This window comes from Callithrix jacchus, chromosome 11 (genome assembly GCF_049354715.1).
Source record: "Callithrix jacchus isolate 240 chromosome 11, calJac240_pri, whole genome shotgun sequence".
NCBI lineage: Eukaryota > Metazoa > Chordata > Mammalia > Primates > Cebidae > Callithrix > Callithrix jacchus.
In genome coordinates this window covers 106931142-106959018 of record NC_133512.1, presented here as the reverse complement: position 1 = coordinate 106959018, position 27877 = coordinate 106931142, and the positions used below count along the sequence as shown (strand labels likewise).

General features: G+C 45.6%; 1 protein-coding gene across 6 annotated transcripts in view; it reads right to left on the bottom strand.

Moving 5' to 3' along the window:
- The window catches only part of SLC37A3 (solute carrier family 37 member 3), an 87758-nt gene extending 63266 nt beyond the window's left edge, over positions 1 to 24492 (bottom strand). For 4 of the 6 annotated variants that reach the window (XM_078343632.1, XM_078343634.1, XM_002751934.6 and 1 more), the window contains exons 1-3: positions 24396 to 24492; positions 5979 to 6140; positions 3521 to 3629 (exon numbers count right to left, since the gene is read on the bottom strand). In XM_078343632.1, coding sequence (XP_078199758.1) covers positions 3521 to 3629; positions 5979 to 6067 — 198 coding nt within the window. In that variant the 5' untranslated portion in view covers positions 6068 to 6140; positions 24396 to 24492. Of the gene's footprint in view, positions 1 to 3520; positions 3630 to 5978; positions 6141 to 24010; positions 24280 to 24395 lie in introns of those variants that run through there. The other 2 variants (XM_078343633.1, XM_017975585.4) reach the window with 1 other exon arrangement.
- Between the last annotated feature and the right edge of the window lie 3385 nt (positions 24493 to 27877).

The following is a 27877-nucleotide window of genomic DNA, read 5'->3' as shown; positions in this document are numbered from 1 at the left end:
ACTGTGTCTGCTGAATTATTTCTGTAAAACACCCAACCAAGCTATGTATAAAAGTAAAAGCTAATAAAAGCTATAAAAAGCTTTTTGTCCACCTCTTGAGCCAAGAATTTTCAATTATAAAAAAATAAATAAATATATAAATTTTTTTTAAAAAGTACTTTTTAGGATTCTATTTAAAGCACTTAAGAAGTGTTTCTCTGGCCATGTGCGGTGGCTTATGCCTATAACCTCAGCACTTTGGGAGGCTGAGGTGGGTGGATCACAAGGTCAGAAGTTCAAGACCAACCTGACCAATATAGTGAAACCCCATCTCTGCTAAAAACACAAAAATTAGCCAGGTATGGTGGTGCACACCTGTAGTCCCAGCTACTCAGGAGGCTGAGGCAGGAGAATCGCTTGAACTTGGGAGGCAGAGGTTACAGTGAGCCAAGATCGTACCACTGCATTCCAGCCAAGGCAACAGAGACTCCATATCGAAAAAAGAAAGAAAGAAAAAGAAAGAGAAAGAAAGGAAGGAAGGAAGGTTTTTTTGTTTAATTTTTCAACTTTTTAAAAATTTTTTGTAGACAGGGTCTTGCCATGTTGTCCACGTTGGTCTCAAATTCCTGGGCTCAAGCAGTCCTCCCGCCTTGGTCTCCCAAAGTGCTAAGATTACAGGTGTGAACCACCACACCTGGCTGGAAATGTTTAAAAAATATATATAAGCAAAATTTTTTTAGCTGGGCATGGTGGCACACACCTGTAGTCCCAGCTACTCAGGAGGCTGAGGCAAGAGGATCATTTGAACCCAGGAGTTCAAGTACCGCCTGGGCAACATAGCAACAGCTCCATCTCTTAAAAAATAATTTGAAAAAAAATTTTTTTTAATTAAAAATTAATGAGAGCAGTCTCTGGGAAGCTTGGCCTGGCCTCCTCCAGACTTCACACTGTGCCAGCCTCTTCCCCTTGCTGAGTTTACCTTGCATCCTCTTACTGGAATAAATCACAGCCACACGTACTCTATGTTGAGCCCTCCTAGTTAATCACCAAACTGGGGATGGTCCTGGGAAACCCCAATCCAGTTACCTTAAAAATAAAGGCAGCCTTAGGCAGTAAAACTGGAAATCTAGTGCCTAAATCAAATCCTATTTTTCTGTATATTGTTCAGGATGCACCTGAAATTCCTCATTTGGAGTGCAGTGTAACTAAACTACAGCTGAAGGAGCCAGGAATGTTTTGCCTCAACAGAAACTTAGGTAGATGGGGGGAATTTTCTCCAGAGTTGAATAAAAATTTAAGCATCCACCTCACACAACAGCGTGTTTCTTCTGCCTAGAACTACTGAAGCAGAAGCTGGATGGTTATCTTCCAAGAATGATAAAGAAAGGTTCCATCCTGGGAGGTTAGGGTGCATAACTGCTCCAAGGCCACTTCCATCTTTAAGATTTATGATTCTGGTCCCAGCACAGTGGCTCACGTCTGTAATTCCAGCACTTTGAGAGGCCAACGCGGGTGGATCACTAAGTCAAGAGATCAAGACCATTCTGGCCAACATGGTGAAACCCTGTCTCTACTAAAAATATAAAACTTTGCTGGGTGTGGTGGCAGGTACCTGTAGTCCCAGCTACTTGGGAGGCTGAGGCAGGAGAATTGCTTGAACCTGGGAGGCGGAGGTTGCAGTGAACCAAGAGCACACCATTGCACTCCAGCCTGGGAGACAGAGCGAGACTCCATCTCAAAAAAAAAAAAAAAAAAAAAAGCATTAAACATGCTAAGACTATTAAAAGGATATCTATTAATGCCACAGAAGTAGAACTTGAGGAATGTGGTCAAGCTTGAGTGAAGTGGATATGTGTGCTAAGAAACGGGACTGTTAAAGATGGCATCTCTGTGTCAGTCATCAAAGAAGCTGCTTGGTCCATAATGAAAATAAGGAACCGGGATACATAATCCCTTACATAAGGCATGTAAGCAAGATACAAACAAATATAACAGGCTGGGAGCAGTGGCTCACATCTGTAATCCTAGCACTTTAGGAGGCCAAGGCAGGAAGACTACTTAAGCCCAGGAGTTCACAACCAGCCTGAGCAACCCAGCATACCCTGTCTCTACAAAAAAATTAAAATTAAAATAATTAATAATAATAATTAGAAAATATTGAAATACCAAGATATTACAATATGCAATACAAAGAGTACAAGAGTTTAGTGAAGGGAAAAATTAGAAGTTGGGAAAAAACTTGATTGAAAATGTGGCATTTTAGCCAGGCATTATGGCTCACATTATAATCCCAGCACTTTGGGAGATCAAGGTGGGTGGATCGCTTGAGCTCAGGAGTTCAAGACCAGCCTGGGCAACACGGTGAAACCCCACCTCTACAAAAAAAAAAATTAGCCAAGCATGGTGGTGTGCACCTGTGTCCCAGCTACTCAGAGGACTGAGGTAGGAGGATTGCTTGAGCCCAGAAGGTGGAGGTTGCAGAGGTGCTTTCTGAGAGATCATGCCACTGCACTCCAGCCTGGGTGAGAGAGAGAGAGAGAGACCCTGTTTCAAAAAAAAAAAAAAAGTGGCATTTTATCTTGACACAAAGAAAAAGGCAAACTTTAGATAGGAGGAAAAGGACAAAAGAGCACATAAAAGATAATGTGCAAGGCCAGGCACGGTGGCTCACACCTGTAATCCCAGCACTCTGGGAGGCTGGGGTGGGCAGATCACTGAGTTCAGGAGTTTGAGACCAGCCTAACCAACATGGGGAAACCCCATCTCTATTAAAAATACAAATATTAGGCCGGGCGCAGTGGCTCACGCCTGTAATCCCAGCACTTTGGGAGGCCGAAGCGGGTGGATCATGAGGTCAAGAGAGCGAGACCATCCTGACCAACATGGTGAAACCCTGTCTCTACTAAAAATACAAAAATCAGCTGGGCGTGGTGGCGCACACCTGTAGTCCCAGCTACACGGGAGGCTGAGGCAGGAGAATTGCTTGAACCTGAGAGGCGGAAGTAGCAGTGAGCCGAGATCGCACCACTGCACTCCAGCCTGGCGACAGAGCGAGACTCCATCTCAAAAAAAAATTACAAATATTAGCCAGGCATGGTGGCACATGCCTGTAATCCCAGCTGCTCAGGAGGCTGAGGCAGGAGAACCCCTTGAACCCAGGAGGCAGAGGTTGCAGTGAGCCGAGATCACACCATTGCACTCCAGTCTGGGCAACAAGAGCGAAACTCCATCTCAAAAACAAAAAAAGGGATAATGTGCAAAATCTCAAAGACAGAAACGAACACAGCACTAATGAAAGCTAATGAAAAAATAGCTTTATCAGAAGGTGTGATTTTAAAACAGTTAAGAAATAAGCCGGGTGCAGAAGTAAAATGGGCCTGAGTTGGACCAGGCTTTGAAATTAGTAAAATAGTCTGGCTCTTACGTGATAGGAAACAGTGAGTTATTTCAGAGTCCTAGGCAAGTAAAAGATGCTAAAAAGAACTTAGGAATCCAGGGTGGGCACGGTCTTCTTCAATCCGTCCCAGCACTCTGTTCTTACCTCCACAGGCAGCTCAACTGACGTGTTAAAAGCACTTGGGGTCCACTGCTCGGAGATACTGACTTTGACATTGCTAAATGTTTTTCGTGAAGCATGGAGCAACGAATAACTACAAAATAGAATATAGGTGAATGAACAGCAAAAAGAAAGAGCATTCAATAAAATCACATGTATAAGTCCATTTCTTTTATTTTGGGGGCATTCCCCTAAACCAAAATAGATTCAGAAAGACTCTCTCAGTTTTATTTATTTTTATTTTTTGAGATAGGATCTCGCTCTGTCACTCAAGCCGGAGCGCAGTTATAATCATAACTCACTAGCCTAGACCTCCTGGGCTCAAGCAAGCCTCCCACCCCAGCCTGGGTAGCTGGGATTACAGGTGCACTCTATCATACCCAGTGTGCCTGTAATCTTAGCTACTCAGGCTAGGACTATGATAATTTCTGTATGTTTTATAGAGACAGAATCTTGCTATGTTGTCCAGGATGGTCTCAAACTCCTGGGCTCAAGAGATCCTCCTTGGCCTCCCAAATAGCTAGGATTACAGGCATGAGCCACCAAACAGGGTGTTTATTCAATTTTAGAATTCTTCTTTTTTTGAGACAGAGTCTTGCTCTGTTGCCCAGGCTGGAGTGCAGTGGCGAGATCTTAGCTCACTGCAACTTCCACCTCCTGGGTTCAAGCCAATTCTCCTGCCTCAGCCTCCCAAGTAGCTGGGATTACAGGCATGTGCCACCACACCTGGCTCATTTTTGTATTTTCAGTAGAGATGGGGTTTTACCAAGTTGGCCAGGCTGTTCTCAAACTCCTGCTCTCAGGTGACACCCCCACCTCAGCCTCCCAAAGTGCTAGGATTACTGGTATGAGCCACTGTGCCTGGCCAAGAATTCTTCTCTTTAAAAAAAAAAAAGGATGAGCCAAGCATGGTAGCCAACACCTGTAACCCCAGCACTTTGGGATGCTGAGGCAGGAGGACTGCTTGAGCCCAGAAGTTCGAGACCAGCCTGGGCAACATAAAAAGACTTCATCTATGAAACCCCATCTCTACTAAAAATACAAAAATTAGCTGGGCATGGTGGCACACGCCTGTAGTCCCAGGTACTCGGGAGGCTGAGGCAGGAGAATTGCTTGAACCCAGGAGGCGGAGGTTGCAGTGAGCCGAGATCCTGCCATTGCACTCCAGCCTGGGTAACAAGAGGGAAACTCCGTCTCAAAAAAAAAAAAGAAGACCTCGTCTCTACAAATAATTAAAAAAAAAAAAAAAGCCAGACATGCTGGCTCATCATTCTGGTCCCAGCTACTCAACAGGCTGAGGCAGGTAGATCATTTGATCCTGGGAGTTTGAGGCTGCAGTGAACCGTGAGCACACCACTGCACTCCAACCTGGGTGACAGGGTGAGATCCCATCTCAAATAAATAAATAAATAAATATTTCTGGTGCCTGTCATAAATATTAATAACAAAAACTTCTCAGCAGAAATAAAGTTGAGTAACAGGGTCACTTGCAGCATGCCCCAATACGCAACGACCTGATGTACGCTATGTTACTAAGAGAACCGCTTAGGGCTGCCAAATCACAAGCGTGGATGATTTCTTCAGTCACACTGATGACTCACAAAAGTGCTACTAAGACAGGTTCCTTACAATTGCCTCTATCACCTTTACTGCTCAAGGAGGCACGGGACTTCTCTCCAAACAGGGTGATAAAAAGAAGTGAGACATGTTTATTTTTTTTTTAAAAAAGTACAAAAGTAATAAAAAGAAAAAAAAAAAAAACAGATCAGGGCTTCTCCCTCCACACTATTGATATTTGCAGCCAAAATGCTCTTTGTTGTGGAGATGTGTCCTGTGCATGGGAGGATGCTCAGTAGCATCCCTGGTCTCCCCTCCCCCGTTGTGACAACCAAAACTGCCTGAGACACTGACAAATGTCCTTGGGAAGGCAAAATAGCCCTCAAGAACTACTGTGTTAGAGCTATCAAGACTAAAATAGAACGAATAACTAATCTATTTCACCACAACTGTATGCCCATCAATGCATCTGACACTTGCCATGCAGTATCTCCCTCAAAAGAGAAAGAAAAAACACAAGCAAGGCCGGGTGCGGTGGCTCACACCTGTAATCCCAGCACTTTGGGAGGCTGAGGCGGGTGGATCACAAGTCAAGAGATCGAGTCCATCTGGTCAACATGGTGAAACCCCGTCTCTACTAAAAATACAAAAAATTAGCTGGGCATGGTGGCGCGTGCCTGTAATCCCAGCTACTCAGGAGGCTGAGGCAGGAGAATTGCCTGAACTCAGGAGGCGGAGGTTGCAGTGAGCCGAGATGGTGCCATTGCACTCCAGCCTGGGTAACAAGAACAAAACTCCGTCTAAAAAAAAAAAAAAGAAAGAAAGAAAAGAAAAAAAGGAAAAAACACAAGCAGGAGAGCAGCTTTAGCTTTAGCAATGTGCTTACCTGAAGAAGGTGAGCAGGAACACTACGACATGATGATGGCTGAACCGGGACAGCAGAGATCCTCGCTGAAAAACATTTGGCCAGGCCATGTTCTTCCTGACCTCCCTTCTCACCTTTGACCTTAAAGTTTGCAGAGTGAGTAATTTACATCATTTCTTCTTTCTGGAAAGACAAAATACATTATGGACATTATTAAACATAGGCAGATTATCCAAAAACTGAATTATTTAGATTTATAGTCACCATATAATCAGACCTTGTGAGAAAAATCTCATGACCTAGTTGACACCAGAAAATTGGATTGATAATTATGTTAAAGAGATTAGGTAGTCCTTAAAAAAAAATCTTGGAGAACAGATTATATCTTAATAGAATGAGCTAATAAAAACTGATAAGAAAATCACTCACTTTTTTTTTTTTAAAGATGGGGTTTCACCATATTGGTCAGGCTGGTCTTGAACTCCTGACCTCAGGTGATATGCCCACCTCAGCCTCCCAAAGAGCTGGGATTACAGTTGTGAGCCACCACGACCAGCGGAAAATCACTCACTCTCATAGAAAAAATGAGCAAAGGAAATAAACAGACAACTTGGAAGAAATGAAATGGCTATTAAACTTAAGAAATACAGGAGGCTGAGGCAGAATTGCCTGAACCCAGGAGGTGGAGGCTGCGGTGAGCCAAGATCATGCCATTGTACCCAACCTGGGTAACAAGAGCGAAACTCCGTCTAAAAAAAAAAAAAAAAAACCCCTAAGAAGTAAAAGTTCAATCCTACTAGTAATATTAGAAGTGTAATTGGTGAGGCGCAGTGGCTCATGCCTGTAATCCCAGCAGTTTGGGAGGCCAAGGAGGGCGATGGCTTGAGGTCAGGTGTTCGAGACCAGCCTGGCTAACATGGTGAAATATACCAAAAATATTTTTTAAATTAGCTGGGCATGGTGGTAGATGCCTGTAATCCCAGCTACTCAGGAGGCTAAGGCAGGAGAATCGCTTGAATCCAGGAAGCAGAGGTTGCAGTTGAGCCAAGATCACACCACTGCACTCCAACCTGGATAATAAGGCAAGACTCCATCTCAAATAAAATAAAACAAATGGTTGGGCGCAGTGGCTCATGCCTGTAATCCCAGCACTTTGGAAGGCCTAAGCGGGCAGATCACAAGGTCAAGAGATCGAGACCATCCTGACCAACATGGTGAAACCCCATCTCTACTAAAAATACAAAAACTAGCTGGGTATGGTGGTGCATGCCTGTAATCGCAGCTACTCAGAAGGCTGAGGCACAAGAATTGCCCGAACCCAGGAGACAGAGGTTGCAGTGCGCCAAGATCACACCTCTCGAGCCTGGCAACAGAGTGAGACTCTGTCTCAAAAAAAAAAAAAAAAGGAAAGAAAAAGAAAAAAGAAATGTAATTAAGGCAAGAAAACATTTGCATAGCTAAAGAAGATTGTGCTCAATGCAGCTTACGAGTATAATGGTTCCTGAACTCCCATATGCTACTGAAAGAAGTAAAAATGCGTATATTATAGGAAGACAATCTAGCAATGTTCATCAAGAGAATTTGACACAAAAAGTCAATTTCTGGGCTGCTCTATCTATGGAGCAGCAATCCTTTTATTCCTTTACTTTTGAATAAACTTGCTTTCACTTAAAAAAATGAATTTCCAGGGATCTATTCCTTAAAAAAACGCAAGACATAGGCTGGGCACAGTGGCTCACGCCTGTAATCCCAGCACTTTGGGAGGCCGACGCGGGTGGATCACGAGGTCAAGAGATCGAGACCATCCTGGTCAACATGGTGAAACCCCAACTCTAATAAAAATACAAAAAATTAGCTGGGCATGGTGGCGTGTGCCTGTAATCCCAGCTACTCAGGAGGCTGATGCAGGAGAAATGCCTGAACCCAGGAGGCAGAGGTTGCAGTGAGCCGAGATCGCGCCATTGCACTCCAGCCTGGGTAACAAGAATGAAACTCCGTCTCAAAAAAAAAAAAAAAAAAAAAGGCAAGACATATTTAGACCTATAAGCGAAAGTGCTCGAGGATTTTTTTTTTCTTTTTTTAATTTAATTTCCTTATAGCTCATGTGAACTGGAGGATATTTTTAATATTAAAAGAAAGAAGGAGCTGGGCACAATGGCTCACACCTGTAGTCCTCCAACTACTGGAGACGCTGAGGCAGGAGGATCCCATGAGTCCAGGAGTTAGAGGTTACAGTGAGCTATGATCATGCCACTGCTCGACCCTGGGCAACAAAGTGAGACCCCTGACTCTAAACAAAGCAAAACAAAATGATTAAATACAATGTTCTAAATGATTTCTATTGCCTTGAGGTGAGGTCCCACTCCAAGACTCTGGGCCAGCTGCCTAACCCTTATCTGCCCCTGAGTATCCCCCCAAAATGAAAAAGTTTGTGTCAAAGGAACAGAGAAAGAGGTTAGGCCACTCCTTTGCATCTCCTTCCACTATTTCTGGTAGCTTTTCAAAATTTTTCTTTCTGAGACAGGCTCTCACTCTGTTGCCCAGGCTAGAGTGCAGAGGCACGATCTTGACTCACTGCAACCTCTGCTTCCCGGGCTCAAGCAATTCTCCAGCCTCTGCCTCCCAAGTAGCTGGGACTACAAGCATGAGCCACCATGCCTCGCTAATTTTTGTATTTTTGTAGAAACATGGTTTCATCATGTTGCTCAGGCTGGTCTCGAACTCCTGAGCTCAAAGATATCTGCCACCTTGGCCTCCAAAAGTGCTGGGATTACAGGCATAAGCCACCGTGCCCAGCCCCAGTGCCTTTTCATTTGACTGCACTCTCTGAAAGCTGCACCCATGATATCCAGGAACAATTAAGCATAAAGTAAGCAGCTAAAGTTAATGACTCCAGTTAGGAGTCTCCAGAACCAATCTAAATATACAGTAATAGAGGAATTTAATAAATTACGGTATGTCCAAATGGCTAAATCATTTATAATCATTTGCCATGAAGTAAAAGACTTTGTAATGACATGAGAAAATGTCAAGTGCAAAGAAGTGGGAGCTTATAAATCTAATCAACTCAACTATGTTTATATAATACAAATAAATAGGGAATCTATCAGTTCTGTCTGGGTAGTGAAATGATAGATAATTTTGATTTTCTTCTAAATACTTTCTTAAAAAGGCTACAACAAACATTTATATAATTTTTATAACGGAAGGGAAACAGCCACAGCATTAGAAAACTACTATAAGGTAGGCCAGGTATGGTGGCTCATGCCTCTAATCCCCATACTTTGGGAGGCCAAGGCAGGAGCATCACTTAAGCCCAAGAGTTTGAGAACAGCCTGTGCTGTAGAGTGAGATCCCACCTCTACAAAAACTAAAAATAAAGAATAGCCAAGTGTGGTAGTTCGCATCTGTGGTCCCAGATACTCAGGAGGCTAAGGCAGGAGGATCGCTTGAGCCCAGGGGTTCAAAGGGGCAGTGAGCTATGATCACATCACTGCACTCCAGTCTGTACCACAGAGTAAGACCTTGCTTGCCCCCCAGCACCAAAAAATGTAACGTAATTTATCTGCATACACAGGGGAAAAAATCCACAAAATGGCTTGTAGGATAAATATACAACAGTAGTCAAGGTAGGGAACACATTCAAGAGCTCCCAATACTAAAGAGAGAGCCACAGGGCTTGGCTCTCAGATGTCGTTCACTGGAACTGTTATACTACTTACTTTCACTAGCCACAGCTCAATAGATACACCGAAACCTTAAAGCCTAAGAGACCCAGCAGAAAGGCCATTCTGGCAACTTGTAGATAAAAGAAACAAAGTTGAGGTGGTTACAATTATGTACACTTTACCGTTGTTTTCATTCCTAGCTGTTAGCCCTTAGACCAGTCATGCTCAATTAACTCACAAGTGGTCATCCATAAAATGGCTTATCTCACTTGAGAGTTGTAAGGCTAAAAGTAACAATGTATTTGATGTATTCAGATAATGATTTTAGCCACTGATCTGCCAAGGATCAATTCCAAATCAGTAGAATTTAACTAATTTCATTTTAAAGTCATTCTTCTTGGAAAATGTCAATAAAATTATGTGCAGAGTAAGACTATAAAATTCCACTCATAAAATGTAAATAAACTTCCCGTCTGTAATTCCAGGTTACAAAAACAAGAGCTACTGGTATTATGACTAAATTTACTTCTATCTTAAAAATTAAACAGGCCGGGCACGGTGGCTCATGCCTATAATCCTTGCACTTTGGGAGGCTGAGGTGGGTGGATCACCTGAGGTCAGGAGTTCAAGACCAGCCTGGCCATCATGGTGAAACCCTACCTTAAAAATAAATAAATAAATAAATAAATAAATAAATAAAAAATAATTAAACATGAAACCCAAGTGGAAAAACTCAAAGCTTTAATAATTCTCTATGAATCGTAGCTCTTTGAACTGGACACCTTCACACCTCAAAACACTGTAGTATGTACTCCAGGAAAGGGCATGGAATATGAAATGCAAAACTGTATCATGTAAAATCATGATTCTAAAAATAAATGCTCCAATAGATTGAGATTACAGCACATTGGCAATAGAGTTCATAATCTAGGGCTGTATGGTTATATTAACAGCTTTAAATAACTACCAAAATAAATCCAAACATTTGGACTTAGTTTCTAAATAGACCATCTTTTCCTAAGCTACAATGATTGGGGAGAAAAGCCTTAATAAGTACACTGGAAAAGTGACCTTTTTTTTCCCCCTGAGATGGAGCCTGGCTCTGTCGCCCAGGCTGGAATGCAATAGCACAATCTCAGCTCACTGTAATCTCCATCTCCCGGGTTCAAGAGATTCTCCTGCCTCAGCCTCCCAAGTAGTGGGGATTATAGGTGCCCACCACCATGCCCAGCTCATTTTTGTATTTTTAGTAAAGATGGGGATTCACCATGTTGGTCAGGCTGGTCTCGAACTCCTGACCTCAGATGATCTGCCCACCTTGGCCTCCCAAAGTGCTGGGATCAAAGGCATGAGCCACCACACTCAGCCTTATTTATTTATTTTTTAGAACAGGGTTTCACTCTGTCAACCAGACTGGAGCACAGTGGCACAACCTCAGCTCACTGCAGCCTTGACCTCTCAGGCTCAAGCAATCCTTTGGGAACACAGGCACACACACCACCACATCCAGCTAATTTTCTGTATTTTTTTTTTTTTGTAGAGTCAGGATTTTGGCATGTTGTTCAGGCTGGTCTTGAATTCCTGGCCTCAAGCAATCTATCCACCTTAGCCTTCCAAAGTGCTGGGGCTTCAGGCGTGAGCCACCTGACCAAGGAAAACAGTTTAATACCTTCACCTGCCATGGACATAATGGTATTTAAGGAAAATACTATCACATTTGGTTCTATGCAATCACAATAATAATAATAATACCTTGCACATGTATCCTATTACCTATCACAGAAGTGATTTCCAACCATCCTTGAGCTCAGGGACCCTGGGGTGTACAGGAGTTTTAGTCAAGTCTGTGTCCATTGAGCACATCCTACTTTCTGGAGAATGCTCTCTTTACCACTCTAAATACACACCGAACAAATGTGTAACATTTTTCAAGTATATGTAAATGCTGTTATAATTAATAAAACCCAATTTCATTCAGTGTTTCTGAATTCACCGCAGCTTGTCATTTAGTATTTTCTCAGTCAGTGATCTTTTTGTTTAAAGCCCACAACAAGCAGCATTTCCAGGCAGTGTCCCATCCAAGCCCTAACCAGGCCCCATCACACTTAGCTTCCAAAGTCAGAGAACACTGGCCATGTTCAGGGTGTTACAGAGGTATGATTGGAGACGCTATCAATGAATACTAAATACACAATTATCAACTGAGAGTTGACAGCAACAAGAATTTTAACATTACAGTATTTTTAATTGACTAATAAAATTGCATATATTCATCACGTACATGTGTTAAAATAAGTGCACATAGCTCAATCAAGCTAGTTAATATATGCATTACCTCACCAACTTATTTTTTGTTGTGAGAAAACTTAACATCTACTCTTTTAGCAATTTTCAAAATAGAGTACATTGATATTAACTACAGTGGCTCACCCCTGTAATATCAGCACTTTGGGAGGCTGAGGCGGGTGGACTGACGGAGTTCAGGAGTTTGAGACCAGCCTGGGCAACAGAGCAATACTCCATCTTTGGTCTTTTTTTTTTTTTTTTGAGACGGAGTCTTGCTCTGTCACCAGGCTGGACAGCAGTGGCATGATCTCGGCTCACTGCAACCTCCGCCTCCTTGGTTCAAGCAAATCCCCTGTCTCAGCCTCCCAAGAAGGTGGGACAACAGGCACATACCACTACACCCAACTAATTTTTTTTTTTTTTTTTAGTAAAGACGGGGTTTCACCATGTTGGCCAGGATAGTCTCCATCTCCTGACCTTGTGATCTGCCCACCTCAGCTTCCCAAAGTACTGGGATTACAGGCATGAACCACATCACCCAGCCTTTTTCTTTCTTTCTTTTTTTTTTTGAGACCGGAGTCTTGCTTTGTTGCCCAGGCTGGAGTGCAGTGGTGCAAGCTCAGCTCGCTGCAACATCCACCTCCTGGGTTCAAGCAATTCTCCTGCCTCAGCCTCCTGAGTAGATGGGACTACAGACGCTTGCCACCACGCCCAGCTAATTTTTGTATTTTTTAGTAGAGATGGGGAGCAAAACCCCATCTCTACAAAAAAATTTTAAAAATATATTAGCCAGGTTGGGTGCAGTGACTTACACCTGTACTCCCAGCACTTTGGGAGGCTGAGGCAGGCAGATCACTTGAGGTCAGGAGTTCAAGACCAGCCTGGCCAACACGGCAAAACCCCATCTCTACTAAAAAACAAAAAAATTAGCCAGGAGTGGTGACACACACCTGTAATTCCCAGCTACTCAGGAGGTCAAGGCACAAGAATCACTTAACCTAGGAGGCAGAGGCTGCAGTAAACCGAGATCACACCACTGCACTCCAGCCTGGGCCACAGAGTGAGGCTGTTGAAAGAAAAGAAAAGAAAGAAAAATGTAGTGGTCATGCAGCCTCTGGTTCCAAGACTCTGAACCTCCACAAATTGCTCCTAGGGATAACATCACTATTGTAAAACCTAAGATCAGTGCTTGGGGTCTTTTGCAGACCCTACACTCAATAGATCAGCTGACACCACACAGACCACCAATCTGGCTCAACTAGTTCTACCAGCCCACCCAGGAACAGAAGACACAGCAAGAAAACTTCACTTCAACCCCCTATGATTCCATCTCCAACCTGACCAATCAGTACTCCCTACTTCTCAAGCCCTACCCACCAAATTATCTTTCAAAACTCTGATCTCCCTCAGGGAGACTGATGTGAGTAATAATAAAACTCCGGTCTCCTGTACAATCAGATCTGTGTGAATTACTGTTTCGCCATTGCAATTTCCATCTTGATAAACTGGCACTGTCTAGGCAGCAGGCGAGGTGAACCCATTGGGTGGTTACAACAGTGTGCAATCACTGCTAAGTAAAAAATGACTTCTCACTGCAGCAACATGTCCAGGTGGAAGGCAATGTTGCCTTTTTTTTTTTTTTTTTTTTTGAGACATAGTCTCACACTGTCGTCCAGGCTATAGTGCACTGGCATGATCTTGGCTCACTGCAATCTCAGCTCACTGCATTCTCCTGCCTCTGCCTCCCGAGTAGCTGGGATTACAGGAGTGCACCACCATGCTCAGCTAATTATTTTGTATTTTTTTAGTAGAGACAGAGTTTTACCACATTGGCCAGGATGGTCTCGATCTCCCAAAGTGCTGGGATTACAGGCGTGAGCCACCTCGCCTGGCAACAATGTTGCTTTCTACAATGCTGTTTTGAGATATAAAATTTCCCTCAATTATTATTTCTAATTTCTAATTTAGAGTCCTTTAAAACCCAAATATAAAGCTGTACTTCAGAGGCCAAGGCAAGAGGATCACTTGAGGCCAGGAGTTCAAGATGAGCCTGGGCAACAGACCCCGACTCTACAAAAAATTTTAAAATTCGCCAGATGTGGTGGCATGCACTGTAGTCCTAGCTACTAGGGAGGCTGAGGCAGGAGGATTACTTGAGGCCAGGCCTTCAAGACTGCAGTGAGCTATGATGATGCCACTGCACTCCTGCCTAGGTGACAGAGGAAGATCCTGCCTCCAAACAAAAGAAAAAGAAAAACTGACTGTCTTATATTAGAAACTCTGTAGCTGGGTGCAGTGGCTCATGCCTGTAATCCCAGCACTCTGGGAGGCCGAGGCGGGTGGATCGCGAGGTCAAGAGATCGAGACCATCCTGGTCAACATGGTGAAACCCCGTCTCTACTAAAAATACAAAAAAATTAGCTGGGCATGATGGCGTGTGCCTGTAATCCTAGCTACTCAGGAGGCTGAGGCAGGAGAATTGCCTGAACCCAGGAGGCGGAGGGTGTGGTGAGCCGAGATGGCCTCATTGCACTCCAGCCTGGGTAACGAGCGAAACTCTGTCCCCCCAAAAAAAAAAAGAAAAGAAACTCTGTAAAGAGAGAAAGTCTACTGCAGAGTGGGCAGGGGAGAGGTTAGTAGGAAAGGAGATGACATACATGAAGCCACCACACACCCACTCTGCCCCATTCATCTCATCTGCCCAGTCTTCCCACACACCCACCCCTGGCCCTTTTGACCATGCTCTCTGGAAACAGAGATACATAGTTAGCAAACCCCATATCTTTACTCTCTGGAAACTTAGTTACATGGTCAGCAGTACCATATCCTTACAAGACTCCTGGCGCTCCCCTGATACCTTCACTTCCCCTAAGGGTCTCAAGAGGAGCAATCTTTCCTCCCACAACCTACAGGCCTCAAGGACACAAGGGGTCCTTTTCTCTGTTTCCCTGAAGCCATTTCCAGATCTTTGTCTTCCTGGCAAGACCCAGGCTACTGTTCCCTATAGAAATCAGGGACTGATCTCCCCAGCACTCCTGTGCCGCCATCCCTCAGACAGGTGGATAAGCTCTACCCCAGCCTCTCAGTTCCGGTTCTCTTCACCACCACCCTTCTCCTCCATCCCTCAATAAAAACGCAGGCAAGGCTGAAAACTTTTCAAACCTCCTACTTCCTGTCCTTGCAGATCAACTACCTGAATCCACCACACCTCAACAGTCATTTGACCTCAACAAGTCTCCCAGTGCAGTAACCTCACTTTTCCCTTATCCATCCCCCCTTGTCCTCATTTTCTTCCTCGGCAACTTAGAATCTATAGTGCCCTTCCTTGTCTCTGTTCACCTCCTTTCCTGCACCCAAGCAGCTGAGTTCTGCCACAGAAAAATCACACAAGCAGGCTGATTTCACTTTTTAGATTCAAACCACAAACCACAAAAGGGCATGCAGCACTGCCCAGCAAGCAATTACTACTTCCCAGTAATTGTGCTTTCTGAATCTGAGACAGCAATTTCACACTTCGCTTTTTAAACTTCCAACATCTTTTTCTCCTCCTTCCGCCAGTATCATGCCTTTAAGTCAACAATTCCCAGATTCCCTGTGATCCCAGCACTTTGGGAGGCCAAGGCAGGTGGATCACGGAGTCAGGAGTTCAAGACCAGCCTGACCAACATGGTGAAACCCTGTCTTTATTTAAAAAAAAAAAAAAAAAAAATCCCAGATTCACAACTCTAACTTAGATCCTCCAAGATCCAAATGATCACTTAATACCCCTCCATGGATCTAAAACAGAACTCTTAGGCTGGGCATGGTGGTTCACGCCTATAATCCCAGCACTTCAGGAGGCCAGATCAGGAGATCGAGACCAGCCTGGCCAACACGGTGAAACTCCATCTCTACTAAAAATACAAAAAGTAGCTGGTCATGGTGGCAGGCACCCTGTAATCCCAGCTACTCAGGAAGCTAAGGCAGAAGAATCACTTGAACCGGGGAGGCAGAGGTTGCAGTGAGCCGACATCAGACCACTGCACTCCAGTCTGGGCAACAGAGTGAGACTCCATTTCAAATAAAATAAAACAGAACTCTTCATTTCTCCCTCCAAATCTATCCCTCCCCTATGGAGTTCTAATTAGAGAAAAAGAGTCAGGCTGGTGGGAGCAACGGAAAGCAAAAAGAGCAAGCAGAGAAGTTCTAAGTCTGCCTTTCTTCGTGGTCCAGGACACACTTGCCTCCTGCACAAGTAACTCACAATCTTCCTGCACCCAATAAGCACCAGACACTCAGCTGATAGAAAAATGCAAGTCAGCTCACCGCAACCTTGGCGTTATCTGTACTGCACAAAGCCCTCTTCAGCACACAGCACCATCCCATAACATCTCCAGCAAGCCTTTATCTCCTTGCAGTCAGCTCCTCTCTTGCTAACCTGCCTGCTGCTTCCTTGCAAACACACTCTCATACCTTCTCTACTAAATCTGCCTTTCTATACCTAAAACTGTCTTGGTAAATTCTTCTGACTGCCTGTACCACCAGCCCTGATAGTCACTGATCACCTGCAACATTTTGGTGACCTGTACAGGAAACCCTCCTTACAGAGAACCCTCTCCCTCCCTTTCTTTTTCCCAACTTGGAACCCTCAGTGGACAGCATCTAAGCGCGAAGACAACTTAAGGTCTCTGGCTGGAGCTACACTCCAATGGGACTGAAAGGTGTCCATGTGAAAGCGACTAACCTCCTCCAGTCCAGCCCAGATAGTCGCTAATCACCTGTGACATCCCTTGGTATTCCCACCTCAGCTAAGGCACTGCCATTCCTTACAGTCAACCAAAATAACTACAAGATATCCTTTACCTCTTTTCCTTTAACTTCTGCCTGCAATCCATTACTAAATCCAGTCCTTTTCACTTCCAAAATATATTCCAAATCCCAACATCCATATTGATAAGCTCATTCCCCAGTCTCTAAGTTCTGGCCCTCTTCACCACCACCCTCTTCTCTCCATCCTCACTGCCACCACCCTAAGATAAACCACCAGCAGCATCTCCCACGTGCCTACCTTGACAGTTTCTGCTTAAAACCCTTTTCTGGCTTCCCAAGACTCAGACAAAAATACAGATTGTTTGCTACAGCCTTCAAAGCCTGTCTAACCTCTGTAGGTAAATAGATGCTTAGGGCTGGGGAGGGGCAGGGCTGATAGATGGGTTGGTAACAGGAGGCTATGGATGGAGGAGGAGGCTGCCTGAGCTAACTAAACTGCAGAGGTTGGGTTTTGCTTTATTTCATTACTTTCCAACTAATATTATATGCCTAAGGTATAAAAGTCAAAGGATACAGTCGGGTGCGGCAGCTCACGCCTGTAATCCCAGCACTTTGGGAGGCCGAGGTGGGTGGATTACCTGAGGTCAGGAGTTTGAGACCACCCTGGCCAACATGGGGAAACCCCACCTCTACTAAAAAATACAAAACTTAGCCAAACACAGTGACATGTGCCTATAATCCCAGCTACTAAGAAGGCTGAGGCAGGAGAATCACTTGAACCCAGGAATTGGAGGTTGCAATGAGCTGAGATCATGCCACTGCACTCCAGCCTGGGCAACAGAGTGAGACTCCATCTCAACAACACAAAAAACTCAAAGGATTCAACTCCCTCCTGTGTCCTTAGTCCACCCTAATCTCCTAACCAGTTTCTTTCTTTTTTTTTTTTTTTGAGACGGAGTTTCGCTCTTGTTACCCAGGCTGGAGTGCGATGGCACGATCTTGGCGCACCGCAATCTCCGCCTCCTGGGTTCAAGCAATTCTCCTGCCTCAGCCTCCTGAGTGGCTGGGACTACAGGCGTGTGTCACCATTCCCAGCTAGTTTTTGTATTTTTAGTAGAGATGGGGTTTCACCTTATTGACCAGGATGGTCTCGATCTCTTAAACTTGTGATCTATCCGCCTAGGCCTCCCAAAGTGCTGCGATTATATGTGTGAGCCACTGCGCCCAGCCTCTCCTAACCAGTTTCTTTCACGTCTTCCCTTCAGGGGCCCTATCTGTACCTCTGCACACGTGCCAGGTGGAGCCCCCGCGATCACACATGTGAGCACAAAGGATACACTACCTGTTGCGCATTTTCTTCACTTATCAGAGGTTGGAGGTCCATCCATATCAGCAGCTGCGGAACTGCTGCACTTTTCTGAACATGTGCACAGTCCTCCCTGACATGAATGAATCTTTTAAATATCTTTTTTTTTTTTTTGAGACAGAGTTTTGCTCTTGTTACCCAGGCTGGAGTGCAATGGTGCCATCTCGGCTCACCGCAACCTCTGCCTCCTGAGTTCAAGCAATTCTCCTGCCTCAGCCTCCCGGGTAGCTGGGATTACAGGCACGCGCCACCATGCCCAGCTAATTTTTGTATTTTTAGTAGAGATGGGGTTTCACCTTGTTGACCAGGATGGTCTTGATCTCTTGACCTGGTGATCCAATCACCTCAGCCTCCCATAGTGCTAGGATTATAGGCGTGAGCCACCGCACCCGGCCACTAAATATCTAAATATCTTCTGCACAAGAGAAGTCCCCCACTGGGCAGCTGGGTGGTTCCCAATCCTTTGCCAGGCCACCTGGTGAGGATCTAGCCCATCTCCTTTCTACTTTGCCCACCTACCTCCCACCCTCACCACTGCCACTCCTCAGGCTCACTGCTGTCTCCCCACACCAAATCCCTTCCTGTCCCTGAACCCATCAAGCCTCCTCTTGCTTTAGGCTTGGTGTTTGCTGCTGTACAAAAGAAGTGCTTTTGTCCTGGTTCTCAGCAAATGGCTTGCTCCTTCCTTTTCTTGGCTAGTCAATGAAATGTCACCCCCTAGAGTGACCTGCCCTGACCATACTATCTAAAATGGTCTTCCCTGGTTACTACCTCTCTCATTCCTTTCACTATTTCTTTCCTTCAGAGCATTTCTCTCAATTATCTGGATTCACTGTTTCCATGTCTACTGATCCTCTCTGTAAGCTCCATAAAAGCAGTGGCTCTCTCTGTCCTGAGTCCCATACCTACACTCACAGGACCCAGCAGAGCATTGAGAATGATCAATAAAGATTTTTTGGGCCAGGCGGGATGGCTCACACTTGTAATCTCAACACTTTGGGAGGCAAGGCAGACAGATGGCTTGAGCCCAGGGGTTCAAGACCAACCTGAGCAATATGGTGAAACCCTGTCTCTACAAAAAATACAAAAATTAGTAGGGCATGATGGTGTATACCCGTAGTTCCAGCTACTCAGGAGGTGGAGGTGGGAGGATCCCTTGAACCCCATAGGTGGAAACTGAAGTTAGCCAAGATTGTGCCACTACACTCCAGCCTGGGCAACAGAGTGGGATCCCATATCAAAACAAAAAAAATATCCAGGCACAGTGGCTCATGCCTGTAATCCCAGCACTTTGGGAGGTTGAGGTGGGTGGATCACGAGGTCAGGAGATCGAGACCATGCTGGCCAACATGGTGAAACCCCATCTCTACTAAAAATACAAAAAAGTTAGCTGGGCATGGTGGTGCACACCTGTACTCCCAGCTGCTCCGGAGGCTGAGGCAGGAGAATTGCTTGAACCCAGGAGGCGAAGACTGCAGTGAGCCAAGATTGCACCACTGCACTATAGCCTGGGCGACAGTGGGAGACTGTTTTAAAAAAAAAAAAAAAAAAGCCGGGCGCAGTGGCTCAAGCCTGTAATCCCAGCACTTTGGGAGGCTGAGGCAGGTGGATCACGAGGTCAAGAGATTGAGACCATCCTGGTCAACATGGTGAAACCCTGTCTCTACTAAAAAATACAAAAAAAATTAGCTGGGCATGGTGGCGTGTGCCTGTAATCCCAGCTACTCAGGAGACTGAGGCAGGAGAATTGCCTGGGCCTAGGAGGCGGAGGTTGCAGTGAGCCAAGATCGTGCCATTGCACCCCAGCCTGGGTAACAAGAGCGAAACTCCTTCTCAAAAAAAAAAAAAAGTTTATTTTGAATGAATAAATTGGTTGACTGATGGCAGAACACTGAATGCTTACAAAGTGCCAGGCATCATGCTTGGTACTTACCATACATTACTGCATTTAGTTCTCTCAGTATTTTACAGATGAGAAAACAGATATTAGAAAGTAATCGGCCAGGTGCAGTGGCTGACGCCTGCAATCCCAGCACTTTGGGAGGCCGAGGTGGGTAGATCAAGAAGTCAGGAGCTCGAGACCAGCCCAGCCAAGATGGTGAAACCCTGTCTCTACTACAAATACAAAAATTAGCTGGGCATGTTGGCAGGCTCCTATAATCCCAGCTACTCAGAGGCTGAGGCAGGAAAATTAGAATCCCAGGGGACGGAGGTTGCAGTGAGCCAAGATCACATGCCAGGGCAACAGAGTGAGACTCCGTCTCAGAAGAAAAAAGGAAAGTAACGTCACCAGGCATGGTGACTCACGCCTGTAATCCAAGCACTTTGGAAGGCCAAGGCAGGTGGATCATCTGAGGTCAGGAGTTCGAGACTACCCTGGCTAACATGGTGAAACCCCGTCTCTACTAAAAATATAAAAATTAGCTGGGCATGGTGGCACATGCCTGTAATCCCAGCTACTCAGGAGGCTGAGGCAGGAGAATTGCTTGAACCTGGGAGGCAGAGGTTGCGGTGAGCCGAGATGGCGCCATTGCACTCCAGCCTGGGTAACGAGAGCAAAACTCTGTCTCAAAAAATTAAAAAAGGCGGCCGGGCGCGGTGGCTCAAGCCTGTAATCCCAGCACTTTGGGAGGCCGAGGCGGGTGGATCACGAGGTCGGCAGATCGAGACCAACCTGGTCAACATGGTGAAACCCCGTCTCTACTTAAAATTACAAAAAATTAGCTGGGCACAGTGGCGTGTGCCTGTAATCTCAGCTACTCAGGAGGCTGAGGCAGGAGAATTGCCTGAACCCAGGGGGCGGAGGTTGCGGTGAGCCGAGATCGCGCCATTGCACTCCAGCCTGGGTAACAAGAGCGAAACTCTGTCTCAAAAAAAAAAAAATTAAAAAAGGCAATCTTTTAAGAGATGGAGTGCACATTCAAACTCAGACCTGATTCTAGATCCTATATTATATCACTTAAGAGGAAAGGTTAAAATAGAAAATATTCCAGCCTGGCACAATGGCTCATGCCTGTAATCCTAGCACTTTAGGAGGCCAAGGCGAACGGATCAAGAAATCGAGACCATCCTGGCCAACATGGTGAAACCCTGTCTCTACTAAAAATACAAAAATTAGCTGTGTGTGGTGGCTAACGCCTGTAGTCCCAGCTAATCAGGAGGCAGGGGCTCGAGAATCACTTGAACCCAGGAAGTGGAGGTTACAGTGAGCCGAGATCATGCCACTGCACTCCAGCCTGGCAATATAGCGAGACTCTGTTTCAAAAAAAAAAAAGAAAGAAAATACTCCAAGCTGGGTAAAACACAGTAGTTAGAACTATCACACCCTCATACATTAAAAAAGAGCTACAAAAAAATTAAAACAGGCCAAGCACTGTGGCTCACGCCTGTAATCCCAGCACTTTGGCACTTTGGGAGGCTGAGGCAGGTGGATCATTTGAGGTTAGGAGTTCGAGGCCAGCCTAGTCAATATGGCAAAACCTGTCTCTACTAAAAATACAAAAATTAGCCAGGTAGGGTGGTGGGTGCCTGTAGTCCCAGCTGCTTGGGAGGCTGAGACAGGAGAATTGCTTGAACCTGGGAGACAGAGGTTGCAGTGAGCCGAGATTCCCCCACTGTACTCCAACCTGGGCAAGAGTGAGACTCTGTCTCAAATAAATAAATAAATAAAAATAAAAGAACTAGCACACCTTAAATTCAGAGGTTTACATCCAGGTTGGGGAAAAAGAAACATCTTACTGGTTAAGAGTGGTTCTCTTACACACTCAAAGGAGACGGGCATTAGATGGCATTAGATGGGCAATTACTCACCTCTCAGACTTCAGTTTTTATATGTGCACAGTAAAAAGATTATGTGTATTCAAAATGTAAAGAAGAATGTGGGAAATTATTAAATGGATAGTTGAGTTCACCATTTTTACACTACCGCATACTGTGGCAGTTTAGCATCTCAATGCTCACACTCACACAAATATCTGTTTGGTTTTCTTCAGAGATAGGGTCTCACTCTGTTACCCAGGCTAGACTGCAGTGGCGTGATCATAGCTCACTGCAGCCTCTGCAGTCTACCTAGGCTTAGGTGATCCTCCTGCCTCAGCCTCCAGAGTTGCTAAGACTCCAGGTGGGCACCATCACACTTGGCTAATTTTATTAGCTTTTGTAGAGACAGGGTCTTGCTATGCTACCCAGTCTGGTCTTGAATTCCTGGTCTCAAGAGATAGATCCTCCTGCCTCGACCTCCCAAAGCCCAGGGATCACGGGCGTGAGCCACCGCACCCAGCCACAAGCATCTTTTTTATCCCACATTATCTTATATGAAGCCATTTACTTGTACCACCTATATCCTTTTTATTCATAACTCAAGTCTTCCTGTAATTTTTCTGTCTTCTTAAATTGTCTCATTACCAGACATAAAATACCTGGCATTTACCTATAAAAATCTCTTATTCCAGGGTTTCCAAAACCACATTCCTCTTCCCTGTTTTTGGACATGTTCCAAAGGCAACTAGTTTTCAAGATGAAGATCTTTCCCTCTTCCACACAAAGGATTTATAAACAAGTTAATGGTCACTGCAGTGACATATCATTACCACTAATGAGCAGAGACAAGTCAGAACCTTAAACAATCAACAAGGCAGTTGATTCTGACAGCTAGAAAGCAGCAACCAGCTGCTGACCTAACTTTTATAAAAGCATTGTTTCCGGGTCACCTTCTTAGGCAGAGACTGGAAATCAAAAACTAACAGAAGAATGGCATCTCTCAAGAGGCAAGACAGGAATGATATTCAAGACCCTCCACTTAAGTCACTTCTCTAAATCTCAATTTCTTTCTTTCTTTTTTTTTTTTTTTAAAGAAAGAGTCTGGCTCTGCTGCCCAGGCTGGAATGCAGTGGCATGATCGTGAGCTCCCTGCAACCTCCGCCTCCCGGGTTCAAGTGATTCTTCTGCCTCAGCATCCCAAGTAGCTGGGATTACAGGTGTGTACCACCACAACCGGTTAATTCTTTTTTTTTCTTTTTAGTAGAGTTGGGGTTTCACCATGTTGGCCAGGCTGTTCTTGAACGTCTGGCCTCAAGTGATCCACCTGCTTCGGCCTCCCAAAGTGTTGGGATTACAGGCACGAGAGACCACACCCAACCTGAAGCTCAATTTCCTCATGTATTGATTAAATGAGATAATTTATTTGGAGTTCTTAGTATAGAGCTTGGTATACAAGAAACATTCGACAAATTGAAAAATCACTGAAGCTGGCCGGGCCCGGTGGCTCACGCCTATAATCCCAGCACTTTGGGAGGCCGAGACTGGTGGATCACGAGGTCAAGAGATGGAGACCATTCTGGTCAACGAGGTGAAACCCCGTCTCTACTAAAAATACAAAAATCAGCTGGGCATGGTGGCGCGCGCCTGTAATCCCAGCTACTCGGAGGGTGAGGCAGGAGAATTGCTTGAACCCAGAAGGCGGAGGTTGCAGTGAGCCGAGATCGTGCCATTGCACTCCAGTCTGGGTAACAACAGCGAAACTCCGTCTCAAAAAAAAAAAAGAAAAATCATTGAAGCACCAAAGCACTGAAGACATTCCCTTCAACAACTACTATTTTATATAAGTTATAAACACACGCGTATATAAACTTGTGTAAAGGTAGAAATAAAGTGGTGGACAAAAAGATAACAATTGAATGCTTTTGCTCAATCCAGGAACCACTCCTCCCTATGAACTTTCAGTAAGAGTTACCACGAGATAGCCTACAATCTTACACTTCAAGAAAACACTAAACACTCCGGGGACACATTCCCATTATCGCCCGTCAAAACCGAGAATAAACAGAACACACTCTGCAAAGAATAAGGAGGGAATGACGAATAATTTGACCAAATTCCTTGACGGAGATCATGGTAGTTACCAGAAAACAAAGCCAGTTACTCCACTGAGACCACTCTCCTTCTCTGACCTCTATACATCCTTCCCAAAAAGCCTCCCCACCTACCTGAAAAGCATCTCCTCTCCTGGTCCGAACGACAAGCCCTTTTCTGGGAAAATCAGAATCTCCCAGACCCACAGCTGGAGAGCAGGCTGGCTAGGAGCACAAAAGCCGCCGCCGCGTGGGTCCCGGCCAGGCCACAGGGTCCCCCGGGGGTCCTTCTCCTCCCCATCCTCCCCCTCGCGATCCCCCCGTGGCCGCCGGGACCCCAGACCCGGGCCCGGGGCGCGGATGGACAGCGCGAGCGGCCGATCCTGCCCGGGCACCCCACCCACGGGGGGGGGCCGCCACCTCCATCTCTGCACCGCCCTCCCGACCAGGGAAGCCCCTCGGATTGGACCCGCCTCCGCCCTTAACAGGGCTCCGGCCCCACGCATCACGGCTCGCGCACCCGAGACACTCAGTGGTCGCCGCTCTCCAGCCCCGTCCGCTCGCCTGGTCCGCTGAGCTCCGCTGCCCGCCGCCCCCGCCGCCAGCTCACCCCTGGCGCCGCGGCCAGGGTTTCCGGGCGCCCACGTGACCCTCCCGTCTCGGGGCACGCCGGGAGTTGTAGTCCCGCGGCGCGGCCTCACCTGCTCGCGCGGAAGAGGGCGGGAGAGGGCGGGAGAGGGGAGGCCCCAGTGAAGCCAGTCGCTGAGGACCCAGCCAGGAACGTTAGCTGCGAAAGACCAGAGGCGGAGAGAATGATATGGGGAGAAGTGGTACATACTTTTCTCAAAAGAGCTGTATTCGGTCTTTGTTTTTATAAACGGTAACACACAACTAAGTGTGCCACTGACCTGCCGTAATTTTAGGTGTCTAAGTTAATTAAATGCAGGCCGGCCACAGTGGGCTCACGCCTGTAATCTAACACTTTAGGAAGTCGAGAAGGGAGGATCACTTGAACCCAGTAGTTCAGAACCAGCCTGAGAAATAAAGCCAGACCCCGTCTCTACAAAAAAAATTTAAAATTAGCCAGGCGTAGTGGCACGTGCCTACGGTCTCCACTACTGGGGCAGCCAAGGCGCGAGGATCGCTTGAGCCCAAAAGTTTGGGGCTGGCAGCTGTGATCGCTCCATTGCACTTCGGCCTGAGCAACAGAACAAGATCCTACCTCCAAAAAAAAATCCGGCACAAGTGGCTCACACCTGCAATCCTAACACTTTGGGAGGCCGAGGAAGGAGCATCATTTGAGGCCAAGAGTTTGAGACCAGCCTGGGCAAGATACTGAGCGCCCTCCTCCCCCGCTGTTGTTTCTTTAAAAAATAAATAGCCGGGCGCGGGTGGCTCATGCCTGTAATCCCAGCACTTTGGGAGGCCGAGGCGGGTGGATCACGAAGTCAGGAGATTGAGACCGTCCTGGCCCTCATGGTGAAACCCTGCCTCTACTAAAAATACAAAAAACTATCTGGGTGTGATGGCCCACGCCTGCAGTCACAGCTACTTGGGAAGCTGAGGCAGGGGAATTGCTTGAAACCAGGAGGTGGAAGTTGCAGTGAGCTGAGATCGTGCCACTGCACTCCAGCCTGGGAACAGAGCAAGACTCCACCTCATAAATAAATAAATAAATAAAATACAGACACTTGTTTGAATTTGAAAGAAAACTGCTCTTAACCCAGAAAATCTCCACAGCAACCATTACATACCTGTTCTCAAGATAAACAACCACTACTTTTCAAATAACAGAACTTGACAACAGCTTTTGTCAAACAGTTCCATCACGCTGTCTTTATCCAGAAGCCAAACAAACTTCGCATATCTTTTTCCTGTTAAACTTCACATATCTTCACAGCAGGCGGTAGTTTTGCAAATTGGAGCAAGGCGCCCACGCCCAGGAAGTCAGTCCTCTTAGCCTCCTGTAGGAACTGGGAGATAAAGGAACTCCGTGTCTGCATTTCAAAAAGATGACCCCCAAGACCTTGAGGACACACTTCTGAGTTGTGATACTGGCAAGAAGCTTATTTCACCATTATAAAGATTTGTATGCATTTGAAAAGGACAGAGAAAGAAATTTTGAAAGTGAGAAGGCTGAGAAGTCTCTTCCTTCATTTTCAGCAGAGGAATGAAGCCTGTTATTTTTCATTTTTATTCGCCCTTATACAATGGTAGTTTTGTTTCTAGCCCTTACAGGGCAGTCGTTTTGTCTGTAGGCATCGAAGGGGAAATATGATGTCAGGGTGAGCAAAATAAATGAGCCAAATATGTTACTTTTATTTTTAAACATATATTGTGAATCATTTATTTTTCAGCCTGAAAAAGGAAGCAAATTCTGACACACGCTACAACATAAAGGAACCTTAAAAAACATTATGCTAAGTGAAATAAGTCAGACAGCCAGGTGCGGTGGCTCACACCTGTAATCCCAGCACTTTGGGGGGACCAGGCAGGCAGATCACCTGAGGCTGGGAGTTCGAGACCACCCTGACCAACATGGAGAAACACTGTCTGTACTAAAAATACAAAATTAGCCAGGCATGGTGGCACATGTCTGCAATCCCAGCTACTCTGGAGGCTAAGGCAGGAGAATCACTTGAACCTGGAAGGCAGAGTTTGGGGTGAACCAAGATGACGCCATTGCACTCCAGCCTGGGCAACAAGAGTGAAATTCTGTCTCAAAAATAAAATAAAATAAGTCAGACATAAAAGGACTAGTACAGTACAATTCCACTTACATGGGGCAGCCAGAATAGTCAAATTCAAATTCATAGAATCAGAAAGTGGCATGGTGGTTGCCCGTGGCTGGAGGGAAGAGGAATGGAGAAATTGTTGTTTAATAACTATGAAGTTTCCATTTGGGATGATAAAAAAGTCCTGGAGATGGATGGTGATGTTGGCTGCACAACAATGGATTTAATGCTATTGAATTGTACACTTAAAAATGGTTAAAATGGTAAAATATATATTTTGTGTTATATATACATAGGGGTGTGTACATATGTGTGTGTATACTATCAAGTATATAACGTGTGTCACCACCACTCAGGGCTATAATGCCTTCTTAGCCACGTGATGGTGTATACCTGTAATCCCAGCTACTAGGGCAGTTGAGGCAGGAGGATTACTTCAACCCCACCTTTGGAGGCTGCAGTGAGCTATGATCGTGTCACTGCACTCCAGCCTGGGTGACAGAGGGAGACCCAGTCTCTTAAAAACGAAAAAAAAAGTATCTATATTGTAAGGTTTATTGCCGAGTTTAAAATGAGGAAACTGAAGCCAGTATAAGAAAATGAAAATCCAATTTATTCAGCTCCCGGGCGAGTTTCCATGGTCCTGGGGAAAGGGGCCAAGGAAGTCGCGCCAACTTCCTGGGGCGTGGGGTTTTTATGGCTAGACTGAACGAGCAACAGCTGGGTGCTCTGATTAACTCCAGGGGAGCGGGATTAAGATGGAGCAGGTCGCTATTGGTTGGCGGGTTGTTGGGCGGGTTTTCCGGTAGGAGAGCCGGCCAGGAGCCTTGCATCCGCTGGAGCCTTCCAGGGGAGCCATGTGGCAGAGCTAGGTGCCAAGTGCAGAGGCTGGTGCTGGGTGCAGAGGTGGGTGTGTCCAACCTCCCGGCGAGGCAACCCGCCTTACATATATACACACGTATACATATGAATGCCTTCTTTCCTGGTAGCCCAAGCTATGCTCTTTGTATTCATAGTGACCTTGGTGGAGAGGGTCAGGTGGTAGACAGAGGCAGGATCTCTCTCTCTCCTTGACTTCCGAAACCATCAGGATATTTAAATATTTGTTTCACTGCTATGTTCAGGTGAAAAAAAAAAAGGAAAAGAAAAGAAAGAAAAAAAATTTTTGTAATATTTGTTTTCTACCTGTAGATGTTCTCCAAGTGCTCAGTGGGTCTGCATCAGGTGACTTTTTGAAAAACAGTAACCAGGCAGGGACTCAGGCCTG